Genomic DNA, 14,539 nt, shown 5'->3' with positions numbered 1-14,539 from the left:
TTCATGTTCTGCCCTCTGCGGTGAAAGAAGAATGTTCTGTTATTAGTGTCACTGTAGATTTTGGTAAGGGGAGTAAAAGCTGTATTGTAAGAAGTGATTTACCATGAAAATCATATATTTTTTAAAATTTCAACACGTTTGAAGCTGACAGCCTTTCAAAGTGCTGCTCAGGTTCATGCTAAAATAAATTTTAAAAACACGTTTGATTTTATTCAACGTAAAACATGTTCCAAACCTTTTTTTTTCTGTGGGTGCTTAAGTATTTCATTGTGCTCGGAGGATATATTTAAAAGTTCCCTTTAGTACATTGAGGAGGGTGGGTCATGCAATTTGAACTCCGCACAGAAACACCAAGCTTCTCTTTTTCTTTGCTGCTTTCTTCATTAGACAATTACGTGTTATATAGACTGGAAGGTAGAGCTCATTTGAATACTCTACCACAGCAGATTAGAGCTGGTTGGTGAATGTACAGTAAATGCACCACTGCCAAATATAGGCTTCAGTTATTTTCCTGAATACAGAAACAACATGACAACATGTCTGGTTTTCCAGTGGATGAGCACGTATACATTAATTGCAGAACACCGATGCATGCCACAAATTATTTTTAATTGAGCACAAAGAAATAGATCAAATAAACATGAGTTGGCTGCACTTGATTTGAAACCCCGTTTCCCTTTTCCATTAGAATTCTTTACCTTAAAAGAATAAAATCAAAATTAATGTATAACTGGCACATAATTAAAGCTAGTACATTTTGACATAGAGCAGTACTGTTTAAAGCATTGCAACTAACTAGCCAGCTTAGAAAATATTTTTCTGCCCACATTAAAGTTAAAGGAGTGACTTTGAGCATCTTCCTGGTGAGAGGCATGAGGATTTAGATACTGTGGCAGACTGTAGGATATTGTGATAATTGTCCAGATCTTCAGGATAAGTTAAAGCAACCAAACACTTCCCTCCTCTGCTATGCTGGAGGGTGCAGTTTCTCCTGTTAGCTTTAGGAGGTCCTGGGAAGGATTATACAAAGTCCCAAAGCAAAAAGGGTTTTTTTTTCTAAAGGGACCAGCAGTTGCTGTTATCTAAAAAGTGAAGGACTCATGGTGAGACTGGGTCCTGGGCCTGGACTGTACCCAGGCTCTCGCAGGGGGCACTGTGCAGCTGGCTGAGGGCTGGGAGGGGTCGGGTACGGTTCTCTGGGCTGTGACCGCCTGCAGTCAGCGCTGCGTCTCCCTGGGTCAAATGACGCTTTGTGGTGGGCTTGTTGGGGGAAGTACCTCTAAGCTTCATCTCTTGATTGAGTACTAAAGTCCTACTCAATCAGAGTCCTTTCCAAAGTGGGTGGGTGTACAATTAAGACAAAAGAACCATATATCTGTAACCTCCAAACCAACCCCATACAGAATCAGACAGACCCTGTGGATCAGATCCCTGCAGACACAGTTCACTCTTCTCAGAAGTGGGAATAGGAACTCTACTCATCTGCATTACACTGCAGTTTATCATGAGTAGATCCCTGTATTGTACCATGATATTTTAATGCCTACCTGAGGGATATGGAACCTGGCTGTCAACAAAGGTTGATTAAAGCACAGTGGTTCATGCCAGGGGCAGTTTGCGTGCTGTAGTGTCCCTCTTCCGCTCTGTCCTACACCGTTTTTTGGTGGGGAGGGGCTTCTATTAGGCATATGTATAAAGTAGAAGACTCTCGGGTTAATTAGCTGGAACAGTGGGCTACAAATCTGGAAAGGACTCTGAGTGAGTTTGGTTTAAAGTCTTTGCATCTTTGCATTGTGCGTTTGTGGGATTATCTGTCTGGCAGAGAATAGCACTAAAACACCTTCATACAAACAAGATATGAAATAGGGTAATAAAGGGTCTTTCCAGTTTGTTTTCACATTCTGAAGACAATTCCAGATGAAAAGATCTATTACTAGTTGAAGTGTCTTAAAGATCTGAAGCTCTGTTTTCGACAGTAGAGACAGTAGACTGGGAGTGTAACTGGTCTGCACAGTTAGAATTGCATTGCTTTATTGTATACTGCTATCCTTTACAAAATGCCCTGTACTTTCATTATTGTATAAATCTGAAGGTTTAAGGCCAGGAAATAGGGACTGTAAATTCCCGCTTTAAAGAATAACAAAGTTATTCTTAATCTGGACATTTTCAGTAATTCACATTTATACTGAAACTCTTATTGGAGGCCAAAACATATATTGGGTCTGGTTTTACATAGTGTGTCCAGCTTATTTTACTTTTCATTCTAAATTTTGCTGTCAGTGGAGAACTAATGAGTATTTTTAAATCCTCTCAGTATTTATTTGACAAAAAAAAAACATCTTGATTAAGTAGGAGCTAGGATTAATTAGATACAGGCAACGGTGATTTCCTCGAGCTCGCAATCTGATAGGCCACACTAAAATCCTAAAAGCATTCTATAATGTCACAGATCCATTGGCAAGACACATTTTGATTTGGTCATCGCTTGTTGCTGTGACGCTTGGCCACAGTGACAGCTGAGGCCAGAGCAGGCGGAAGCTGATTGAAGCCAGGGATCGCCCAAAACCTGCTGGTGCCATCCTGGCGCTGCCAACTCTCCTGGCACTGCCACTGTGAAGGGGCGAGATGTCTAGATCCACACATGAGCCTTGCAGTGGTCCACCGCCTGGAACACAAATCCAGGAGACTGTTGCACACGGCAAAGGGATTTCGGAGCAGATAAAAAAAAAAATGCATGAAATCCCGAAGTCCTAACTCTCCCGTGGCGGGACCGCTACTCACATTGCAGGCCAAGGCTCTCTGCATGTCGGCGCACCAGTAGGACGGTCCCCGGGCACAAGGCTGGTCTCCCAGCAGGGGGGTGGGCTCTGCCTTGGCGCAGGCCTGGACTTCCTGTGTTTGTGAACATGTGACACGCTGCGTGCTTACGGCATCGTAGGCCCATTGAAACACAGACTCACCACTTTCTCTGCTGCAAAATCAGTAGGAACAAACTAACACTGCTGATGGCATTTTTACTTCCTGAATTTGTAGAATGGTAGACATATATTTCATTCTTAAATTTAAACAGCTGTTCTTATCAACTGCCAGCTACAAATACAGTAAGTGGAGCAGACTGGGTGAACAACAGACTCTGTTTCCTTCCTTGCGTTCGGTGCTGGAAGACAGGCCAACAGGTTTACATGTTGTCCTGATGGGGGCTGAGGAGACGTGTGGGATGTTGCAGTTTCTCTGTGAACTGACCACTCACCTGGCACATGGTGTGAGTGTCCCATGGCTTGGTCAGGACTTTCTGCAGCTTGGGTTTGTAGGCCTCAGTGAAGTTCTTGCACTGCAATGAGCAAACACACCACATATGTTATCTCCCTGTCCTTTGTGATTTCTTTACTTGTGTTTGAGGTGTCGGTTTCAGCAATACACTTTCACAAATTGGCAGACTCAAAGGACTTGTTTTATTTGTTAATAAGCCGTTTTTGAAATGCACTTTCAGCAGGCATTAAATGAGCACTCTGCATTAACATGTGCAAGCTGTAATGGATATAGATAGATAGATAATACTTTATTAATCCCGTAGGGAAATTGATGTGTTACAGCAGTCCAGCCCAAGACAAGCAAAACAGACATCAGAATAGTTCTAAAACAAAAGACAAACAAGATAAATAAAAATAAATACATGGGTGTGTGCAAAATGTGCTGATCATAGTCACTGTAAAAACAATAAAATATGTGCAAAATGTTCATAGGTTTATACAGACTGATTGTCCAAAAAGTACAATGGAGTAAACATGCTGTCCATAGAGGAGTAAACGAAGGGCTAACAGTCCTAGCCTAGGGCAGCGTTATACACCCTGACAGCCGCCGGGAGGAAAGACCTGCGGAAACGTTCCCTTGAACACCGTAGCTGGAGCATATGGGATTATGGTTAAGTTCAGGACGTGCTTCTAGTCATGGGAGAGCACTCCTCTATACTGTACATGAATGTCCTCGGCTGATTCACTTTACATCATGTGAAGCAGGCTTTGTGCAGAGTTTAATCGTGGCCGTGGTGACTGTGCAGACTGACCGTGGGGATGGAGGACGGATAGTAACGGCACACGGTGTCCAAAACCAAAGCCGTCTGGTCTTCGGTGGCGTTGGAGCCCAACGTTAGCTGCGTCAAGGCAGTCACACCCAGACAGGCCTCGCAGCTGGGCTCACTGGCGGCAGCTGCTTCAACCAAGAAAGGCATTGAGTCCAGATCGGGAGCATTTCTGTCTGCAGACTTTAATTCTACTTTACTTTATTTTCCCAGATGGGAAGTTTGCTTGGGAGGCAGGTAAAAGACACAACACATTGCACAGCATATTTAACACACCATGACCCCATTAACAAATAATAGACATGCAGTACATGTATGATGTGAAAGAAATAAATATACAGTATATAAAGTAAAATATACAGTCAATCAACATGCCAAAGTAGCCACCCAAGCCCTCCTAAGGTAATACGCAAATCCTTCGGTGTGACAACAGAAGAGCTGTAGTTTTTATTTCAGATTTGATATATGCTATATTAAGGGCAAGCAGCCGGAGACTCGTGCAAAGTTGTCAAAAGCATTTTGTTCCAGGAAGCAACGAAAAAGTATATTTTGGACTGACAGTCAAGATCCCTCCCTGACCATAGACGGGTCATGTTGCGTACTGTACGCACAGTGCTGGTAAAAGCAGAGCAGGGAAGCCTCCCTGAGTGAAAATGTGGACTCACCTAGCACAGCCGGGCTCTCCTCCCCAATGCAGAGGTAGACCAGGGAGCAGATGGTGTGTGGGGCCAGATACGACAGCAGGAAATCAATCACCTTGACGCCATACATCTTCACAAACACGCTGCACTGCATGGAGAGCAGCATGGGCAGGTGGGAGCAGACTTTTCCCAGCAAGTCGGCGATCTGCTCCTGGAGGACGGGAGGTGCAGAGCAGAGGGGGCAATCAGACGGGGGGGGGGTTATGTGACAAAGATGCTTTGAAAATCATGCAAGGATAAGGTTGTCCGGAAGCACACATCAGGATATTGGAGAGTATTAAATCACTTTCAAAATGCTGAATATCCCTTTGAACAGGGTGAAATCGATCATTAAGGAGTGCAAGGTGTGTTGTATCCCCCCCAGACAACCTAGATCCAGCTGTAAGTGTTGATCTAAATAGAGAAAAATGTTGAGTCAGCCAGCTGCAAGCAGCGCAGAATGTAAATCAATTGCAATCCTAGAGGAGCTTGTCACCAGTCTAACAGTGATGTAAGTGTGTGGGCTTGTCTGAAAAGACTCTGAGATTAAACCTAAGATGCCACTTACAGTTTTGTGTCACGTTTGTGAAATAAATGCACGGTCTGAAATCTGTAAACCGATTTGTCTTCAGAACTACTCTCAAACCTGTCACCATTCACAGACCGTAAAAACACTTTGCATTTTATACGTTCTTAGAAGCTGGACATTCTTAGAAGCTTTGTAAGCGCCCTCACTCAAATGCATGTTTCTGTTTTGTTTACGAAACAGCACCTTAGGTAAGATCTATCCTACCTTAGTTCTCACCTTAGGCAACACTTCCTCCACTTTCTTAATGAGAAGGACACAGATGGAACACAGAGGCGTAATCTGAACCTGGAAGACAGAGGGGGACAGGCAGTCATGGGGCAGTCTACAGCACTCACTGTGGCAGTGGGGCATAGGCTAATTTCCCTGGCGTTCTCTGGGGAGAAGGCCCAGTAGTCTGAACTCCCATAGTTATATCAGTTGGGGTGGACATAACTGAACAGAAGAACAAGAGGGTGCTTGTATTTTAAGCATGAAAAACAAGGCAAGGGAGAGGGTTACGGTTATAAAACCCTCTGAGGTCAGTTTGGAGTTAAACATGTGAATGAAAATCTTTAGGGACACTTTTTTTTAAAAGCACGGCATTATGTATTCTTAATTTCATTGCTCATGCAATGCTGCAATTCAGTGATTCAGTGTTCACATGCTTATTAAAGTATGTGTGCAGCATGCTCACTATCAGGCTGCTGCTCTGGCAGCAGGTGTGGGGTCTCTAGGCTGCTGTTAGATGCAGAAATGCCACTAGATGTGCTATCATTGCACCAGGGTTTGGAGAGAGAAAGGAACAGTGAGCCTCTGTGAGATGCAAGGGATAACTCACATTCCACGACTCACACCTGAAGTTTAAAAGCATCTGAGGATTTAAATATTAAAAAGCTAAGCACATAGTTGTAGCACACCGTGGTGATGATGCAACACAATATACAGTATGTTTGGATCACCAGCACTTGCTGGTGGCTCTTCAATAGGCAGGTCTAGGGGGGTGCTCCCCAGACTGCTCCCCCAGTTTGACCAGACCAAGTCCTGCAACATGGCATTGGCCTCTGGGCTCTCACCTGGGGGTTTGTGCCCTTTGGCATTGGACTGTGGCGCAGTTCATCCACCTTGACGTGACTGAACAGAGACTCCAGTTTTCCTGTGGTTGATTGGCCCTTGCAAATTCCCAGCATCAAACATACATTTCCAGGGTTCTGGCAAACAGGACAAAAGGAGAGAGTGACAACAGCTTTGTGAAAAAATGGTATAAATTCCAAATCTGATCTGAAGAAAGAACTGAAAACATTCCATATATTGTACATATTTTTGAATGATAAAAGATGTAATATCCAGGCAAGCAAAGATAACACCTGACACATACCACGCTATTGATCAGGAAGTTGATGATAAAGGGCAGTTTGACATCCACCTCTTCAATGCACTCCTTCTGAGTTTCTCCTGTGGGCAGGCGCTTACAGAACCAATCTGCTGTTCTTTTCATCAGTTCCTGGAGAGAGGCCATGAAAGGCGGGCATAGAGAGGAAAGACAGGAAGGCAAATAAGATCTGAGCACCTTAGTGTCACACTTTACCCAGGAGGCAATGACCCAGCCAAGTTCTTAAACCCTGGCTTCTTTCAAGAAATGTCTGGATAGCTATGTGGGCTGAATCTTTGTAACCATTCTAATGGTCTGAAAGGAGTTTTCTCCATTGCTCTGTACTTTTGGATAAGAAAAAGAGGTCCTGCTCAAATAATTTTTAGTAGGTGCATCAGTCCCCATTCTCTTTCACTTTGGACGAAAACATCTGCTAATTAACTGTTTTCATTATTATTTAATGTAAATCTTATTATTGAATATTTATTTAATCTTATTGAATTATTATTCAATGGTGATACTGTGAGAAATAGAAAGTTATGACATTTCATTTATTGAGGGCTGGCTGAGCACTGTCTCCATCAGGGATCTCCAGCGCTGGTCCAAGAGAAACTCTTGTACATCTATCACATTTACCTGTCATCAAAAGATCAGCAACACTAATTTAATTCATCAGTAAAGTTTCAATGGAGGGAACACTGGTCCTTGAGAGCTGGAGGATATTCTGTTTTTCGTTTCTGAATGATCTCTAAATGGCTTAAATGAACACCTCACCTGTTTAATTTTAGTTTAATTTTAATTTTTGTTAAATTATTCCAGGCCTTTAGAAACTGATGATTTAAAGGATGACTGTGAGGGCTGCTGGACAGGAGCTGTACAGGACCAGGGTTGGAGACTATACATTAATAAAATAAACTGGACAGCAACTGTATGTGAAAGGTGAGAAAACTAATATATAAGAACACTTTTATATTGGAAAAAGCTGCATCAACTTCACACTCCTAATAATACAAAGGTGTATTCAGACAGATGTTTTAGTGGGCTTTACTGTTTGTATTACAGTTTCATAGCAACATGCTCAAAACTGCTTAAATCACGGCTTTATTACTCACAAAGCAATGCAGGGTAAGTGCCAGTTTTATCACAAAATCAAAGAAAGAAATGGCACAACAATGTTTAAATAAACTATACATTAGTTCAAAGGAACAAAAGCTGAAAATGTAGCAAGCAAGTCAAATATCTTCATTGCAAAAGACCATTACACAAACAGGCCCAGTGAAAGGAATGCAGGAAAGTATCGGTTTTATCACAAAACCCCAATATGGCTCAATGTTTAAATAAACTATACATTGGTACAAGAGAACAAAAGCTAGAAAAGTACATAAGATCATTGCAAAACTCAAGCCTCACAAATCCTGTTAAAACCAAAAAGTGATGTACAGTAGCTCCTTCAAAAACATGCAGCAGGCAGTAACCTCTCTGTACAGGCGTTTCTAGCTGATAACATTTGGTAACCCTGGCATTTGCAGGCTTATGTAGAAACCAAAAAGACAATACAGTTTGGCCGTAGTTTTACAATCGATGCTGCCCTGCCCAGGTGTGCTCTCAGAGCCAGTTACACCATCTCCCGGGTCACTTACGTTCTGCGGTTAATTTTTCTTTAAAGATCAGAACGCGCATACAGGCGTGTACCTGCCAGAACGCCGCCTTGCTAACTGAAGCGCATGAGCCTGAAATTCATCCCTGCATTCTGCTGGGAGAGTGTAGCGGTTTCAGTCAGGCCAGAACAGACCCATAGGAGGAACCAAGCAACTCCCTGGCCTGGAGTTAATCCCATGGGATTACATGGTTGGAGCCCAGTAAACTCTGGTAGTCAGGTACAGCACATGGAATTTAGAGGTGTTTTTTTCACCTCAGGGGACCGGAGCGATTGGGGAGCATGGCTCCCAGTTCAAGGGTACAGGTGTCCATGGTGGGGGGTGGGACTGAGCCCCTAGATCTCTGCTCATTACTCTGCACCTCACCACACAGCACCCCAGCAACCCCACTCCTGAGCAGCAGCACTGTGGAAGACACATCGCTGGTATAAAAAGGGGAAGGAAGAGGAGAGGAAGAAAGAAGATAAGCGCAGGTGTGTATTACTGTTCCAGATCAGAACAGAAGTGAAACCCTGGGTCGGGCTGTGCATTCTGAGCACCACAGGAGAGACGGGTGAGGAGTAAATCTGAGACACCAAAGAGGGGTCCCAACTGCTTCAGCAATGAAAAAAAAAGCAGTTCTGCTTTTTCTTCAGCCCTGCGCCTGCGAGTCTCAGAGTCACTCATTTGGAAAAACACGCCATAGCTGAAGCCCAGCTGTTTGGCTTGGGTGTTGCTACTCTTCCACTACACACCAAAACAGGACTCTGACACAACAGACACTTTGTTTGCTCAGTTCTGCCTTAGTTACTTGATTGACCCTACACATTTCGATTTCGATATTATGGGTTAGCTGGGATGCACATTTTGAACAAAGTAGAGAACCTGAGGTTGGCACATTCCTCCTCACTTGTCCCAAACTACACCAGCGATCCCCCGATTAAACTAGTGTTTGCTCAGTGATGGGCCATGGTCAATATCTGGACAAATCAACAGTTCCAAATGGTTCTTGTGGAAACTGTACATTTTGGAAAGCCCAATGCCATTGATTTCATGAAAAATGTCAGTATTGTACTGAAAACTGCTGGTGTCATTGGTTTATCTAGAGATTCTTCCTCCTGTCCCTGGTCAACCACAGAGTTTTCTGTTTCCAAGTCTTTAATCACTGAGAAGCGTGAGTTTCCTATACAACCTGCACGACACTGGCTGTCCGGGGCCAGGGATGAGGATCAGTGCTTTAAACTAAAGGTAAGTAGCCCTTGTTGAAGAAAGTTTCATCTGTCTCAAAGTAAAGCAGACTAATCAGAAACTACAGGTAGGAAAGGGGATGAAATTACTGGATTGCCCAGGGATTTCCATGAGAGGAACAGTCACTGGCCAGGACTGTAACACACAATGCTGCTACATTCACAGTGAATGGGCAGAATGGAATGGGACAAGGATATTCTAATGTACACATGTGCACAAGCATGGTTTGTTCTGGGAATTAAGCCTCATGGTCAATCACCAACCTCAATGTCATCGTTAGACAGCATGTCCTGCAAGAGCTCGAAGATCCGGGTGCAGTCCTTACAGCTGTCACTCTCCTGCAGGAACCAGAGGAAACAAACCCCGTCACGATGACATCAGGACTTTTTCTCCATTGCAAGAAAACAAAACTCTACCTTTTCTCAGGAGATTTCCTTATTTTAGTATGAAAGGAAAAACCAACGTACTCATCTCTCTTCGTACCTACACTCTCTCCATTTTTCTTTTTCTATTACTTTCAGAGAAAACAGAGACAATTTTACCCCAGAGCAAAAAGTGTAGAAAACTGGCCTCCCATTTGCAGTGTGAAGAAATGCCTAAAGGATATATGATAGTTTATAAAGGCTCTGATTGGACACTTCCTCAGCCAAACAAAATTCCACATTCACTCACAAATAAACATTTAAGTCTCGTATCTTGCAGCATTATTGTTTTAAAAAACAACTTATAAAAGCGCTCAAGAATCAGGAGACAAAAGCAGAAGTGGAAGAGTTGTCAGACAGCTGTGTTATGAAACCAGATGAAGTGATAGGGCTGGTGATGGGTTCGTTTTGAGTGTATTTCGGAAGGATGCTGTCAGTAAAATAAGAAGGCCATATCCTGAGAACAGCTCGGAGATTTACCTAAATTTCTGAAGTTCCTTTCTCAGCCTCCTAAGCCTTGTAACAGTTCTGCACGATGTCACCAGCAAGGGATGGGCATAAAACATAACTGGCAATTGTAACACGATTTGTTTATTCTTTTTTTTATTTAGAGAGAATTTGTGGATCATAACATGGTCAGAAAGATGTTCCTTTTGCTTTTTGTTTCTGAAGTTGCTGTAAGGTTCTTTTTAACTTTTTAAAGAAAATAATATGATGTGTCTTAGTACAAAGAGTTGTGGGTGTAGGACACAATGTGTCAACCCATGTTGTAGACATTGATTTTTCAGAAAGGCTTTTTTCTAAATTAGTGTCTGTCTGCTTCATATTCTAATGGGCATGTATCTTGTGCTGCACCTCTAACCTCTAGTGTTTCTTGTGTAATTTGCTATCCTTTAATTTTTTTCCTACTGTAAAACTCTTTGAGATCATGATGATACTCTTAATGACTTGATAGGTCTTAATTGGTCGCTACTGTTTCCAGGTCTTTGCTCTTGTGGATTCTAAGTTACAGTACACACAAACCCTGGTGAACTGCACTGCTTCAAGACCAAGAGTGAAGCACTGATTTATACGCATGCTTGACAATGTGGCTGGAATTCCATTTTAAAACTAAATTAAACATTGCAAATTCATGAGAAATGTAAGATCCTACTCTTGGTTGAAATTCCTTTGAGTGTGCACAGAGTTAAATAAACTCTTTTTTCTCATCAAATCATCTTGAAAAAACATGTCACAAAATGGTATGTTTTGCCTTGAAAGCTTTATTCAGCTGCTGTACTCTTTCCTACAGTATCGTGTTGAGTATCGCGTTGTGCTCCCGACTCACCATCATGGTGTCTTTGTTCCAGACGGTCTCCATGCACTGCAGGACGGTGCCACACTGCACAGCACTGCGGATGTCTTGGCACCAGAACTCCGGGCCCAGAGCACATCCAGATTTCTGGACAACTCCGGCCATAGCTGGGAAAACAGCACAGAAAAAAACAGCCTGATACGTCCTCGAAAATAAAATTCCAGCCAGCTTTCAAGGCACAATCCAAACGTCTTTAAGGGATTTCTTTTTTTGGGGGGTTAAACACCAGGCATTGCTAAAATCCTACATTAGCTTGGTGACATGATTCAATCATGACTGCTTTGTATTATAGAGTCAAAAGTGTTATACAGATGACCCACGATACAGAGGGGCTATAATAACAGTACAGTAGAATAGAAATTGGCACAGGAACTGTTGAAACGCCCACCAACCAACCGATCTGTTTGTAGTCAGACCACTGAATGTGCACGATCAGGGTGTGGTCAAGGTGGTAGGTGGTCGATTTGAATGGTCGAGCAGGTAAGTCCTGAACCATTCAAATCAACCACGCCACACACTGGTCATGCACATTCAATGTCCTGATTACAAACAGATCGGGGGAGACTCCAGCCATTCTGTTCATAATTTATTAAATGAAGGGAATATTGTTGGATAAGCTGTAACTACTTGACAATGATCTTCTAAACTTACAGGAGACAATTAATCTTAGCCAGACTGTTAGTAACTTATAATAACTAAGGTTCCATGTTCACCAACACACCGAAACATGACAAGGGCTTTACATTTCCATTCAGATATTACTGTAAGTCTAACTTTGAAATTAAGCACTAGAGCTTTGTAAAACTGAGTCCTGTTTTTACCCTTTCGGAGGAATAATAAAATGAGAGGCGCTCAAACGACACGTTTATTGCAATGATTCGTGTTCACTGGTTATGTTGATGCAGCTTGTTTTCTGTAATTATTAATATGACAAAGCGACTTCTGAGATTGTATTAATGAATCGTGTGCCAAACCTAAATGTAATGACTCCAAAAATAACATTGATCAGGTGTCCATTCAGTCTGATCTATCAGCTTCACTGCGAACAATAATTCTACCCCAGCACTCACCTCCGCAAACGGCTGTAACTTAAGATTTAATTGAAACTTTCATGTAGTGTTACTTACTATACACATGAATTCACTTCGGTTTAAGGACAATTTTAAATTCCCGTCCTGTCTGAAAGGATCCAGGTGAACAAGGTATCATATGGGTACTGTATCTCTAGTTTTCCTTTTCTTTTTACTCAACTAATCTCCATAATAACATATAGATCTATGTATCAAGTTCACGTTTATTTGTCATTCCAGCCATATACAAGTATACAGTGGAACGGAATATCGTTCCTCCTGGTCCACGGTGCAAATACAGGCAGGACACTGACATAGACATTGTAGACAGGATACACATAGTGCCACGTGCAGATAGTGCAAATTACATGGTAAATACTGTAAATAACACAATATACAGTACACAACACATTGAGGGGATTTAAACCCTAATTCTGAAATTGTGCAAGTAGAGGGTGTTGAGGAGCCCTACAGCCTGCGGGAACATAAGAAAAAGCTACATTTCATTAGAAAACGCTACATAAATCTGTGCTTTTTCTAATGCAAACCAGATGTGTGACATTTGTAAAAAGCGGAAGGATTCCTTGCTGAACTTCATTAAACTCCATGTGGAATCTACATTGGGGGTAATATGGCCACTCTTGTAATAGACTGTTTAACAGGTGTGCTGTCTTCAGGCGCGTGCGTGCGAGATTCTGCCCGAAGTAACTGGAAATTGCGCTTTAGTAGAGAGATTCAGCTTTCCCCGAGTTTGATTTTGTTATTGAACACGTTGTTTAACCCTTCCAGCACTGATGGTAAATTACCGCTCCCAAGAAAACTCGATTACGTATATTGGAATACAACAAAAACAACGACAAGAGAAAGAATGTCACCACGTTGCAAAATAATAATCTTTCCTTAACTCTTTTCCTCCCAAAGTTGGCTCACTCTACTTTAAACGCAGATGGGTTAACAAAACACGCAGGGAAAGCCTATGTAAGAGGAAACAATTCAGAAGTGACAGCAGCCTAAGGAGGTGACATTAAACGTTTTTTTTTTTCTCTCAGATTTTTCTAACGAATGAAAATGTTAGAATTCTATGGCAGGGACAGGGCGAGATCTAAATGCAGTACTATGAAATCGAGGCATTTCAAACGCTGGAGATGCTGCTTCTGTTGAATAGTTAATACATTTCCAATTTATTTTAACATTCCTCTCACAAATCAAATCATTTTCTTTAATCTCGACAGAGAAGCGTTTGTACAAGAAGATGAAAAGAGACACTAAATATAACCTGAGATAAGTGGGTTAAAATACTGAAAATGCAGAAATTGCCGCGCATCTCCCGGTCAAGGGGCGGTTCATCCTTTTGTGCTGTGCTCTCTCCACAACACGGGTGGGTATTCTCAAGGAAATTCAAGCATCACACTGCTGGCCGCAGCACCATCGCTGCCATCACTGGTATCGACAGGAAAAGACTCAGCCAAGATCCCTCGACATACCGAACATGATGATTCACAAGCAAGTCGAGATCAGTCCGACTCACAATTGGATCTTTCACATCTGAAGACGACAATGCAAAATGCAGCGCTGAGCACTGAGACTGAATACATCCACACCTACAGTAGCCCACACCACGCAAAGACCCCGTGACACGAGAGAGACCGTCTGAGGCGCTGCTTGTTGCTTACCCGTGCCGAGAGATGCGAAAAAGAAGAACCGCACGAATTGAGCTCCAGCCATCCTCCGTCTGTCGGGCCGCAAGGGCGAGTTAGTATATGAGATTTCTCAGAGGGGGTCTAGCTGTATATATCCAGAACAGCAAGCTTATACAGAATAATGGGTTAGCCTATCGCACGAATATCCGATATGTGGGCGGAGCAGGGCCGAACACGAGCCAATGAGAAATTACTACTGGGTTGTAGTTGGACGGTACTTTATTTGCGCGCAGGTCTTCCCGAGTCTTACCTGTCAACTGAATACATCATAGTTTTTTCATAATTATCTGATTTCTACCTTGTTAAGTAGAAAACTCTTTCCAGGTTAAAAGGGTACTTTCAAAGATACATATCCCTTAGTCGTATTACAATTTTTTTGCACTATTTTCACCACTATTTAAATAAGATAACAT

At 42.5% G+C, this 14,539-nt stretch overlaps 1 protein-coding gene across 2 annotated transcripts; it reads right to left on the bottom strand.

The window, feature by feature from the left end:
• Window positions 1–590: 590 nt before the first annotated feature.
• sftpbb (surfactant protein Bb) lies at window positions 591–14,254 on the bottom strand. 2 transcript variants are annotated; one of them, XM_015341131.2, is made up of 11 exons: window positions 14,100–14,254; window positions 11,330–11,463; window positions 9,844–9,918; window positions 6,702–6,827; window positions 6,400–6,534; window positions 5,552–5,632; window positions 4,744–4,930; window positions 4,064–4,206; window positions 3,251–3,331; window positions 2,782–2,892; window positions 591–2,665 (listed from the first exon to the last, which is right to left on the bottom strand). In XM_015341131.2, exons 1-11 carry the CDS (start codon window positions 14,149–14,151, stop codon window positions 2,630–2,632), a joined length of 1,161 nt encoding a protein of 386 aa, XP_015196617.1. In that variant the 5' UTR covers window positions 14,152–14,254; the 3' UTR covers window positions 591–2,629. The 2 variants fall into 2 exon arrangements, with proteins under 2 accessions (XP_015196617.1, XP_015196624.1); XM_015341138.2 differs by having other exon boundaries at window positions 5,564–5,632; window positions 14,100–14,253.
• Window positions 14,255–14,539: the final 285 nt, after the last annotated feature.

The sequence above is a fragment of the Lepisosteus oculatus genome, chromosome 2 (assembly GCF_040954835.1).
Source record: "Lepisosteus oculatus isolate fLepOcu1 chromosome 2, fLepOcu1.hap2, whole genome shotgun sequence".
Lineage (NCBI taxonomy): Eukaryota > Metazoa > Chordata > Actinopteri > Semionotiformes > Lepisosteidae > Lepisosteus > Lepisosteus oculatus.
Note: the sequence above shows the minus strand (reverse complement) of the source record. Positions and strands in the feature narration are given on the sequence as shown.

What these genes read in the sequence shown, in the direction of transcription:
- sftpbb (XM_015341131.2), bottom strand. Translation starts at nt 14,151, where the DNA reads ATGGCTGGAGCTCAATTCGTGCGGTTCTTCTTTTTCGCATCTCTCGGC. An exon ending in ATCCGTCCTCCATCCCCACG is followed by an intron (nt 3,332 to 4,063) that starts GTCAGTCTGCAC and finishes TGCTCATTGCAG; the next exon opens with TGCAAGAACTTCACTGAGGC. An exon ending in AGAGAGCCTTGGCCTGCAAT is followed by an intron (nt 2,666 to 2,781) that starts GTGAGTAGCGGT and finishes TTTGTGTTCCAG; the next exon opens with GCGGTGGACCACTGCAAGGC.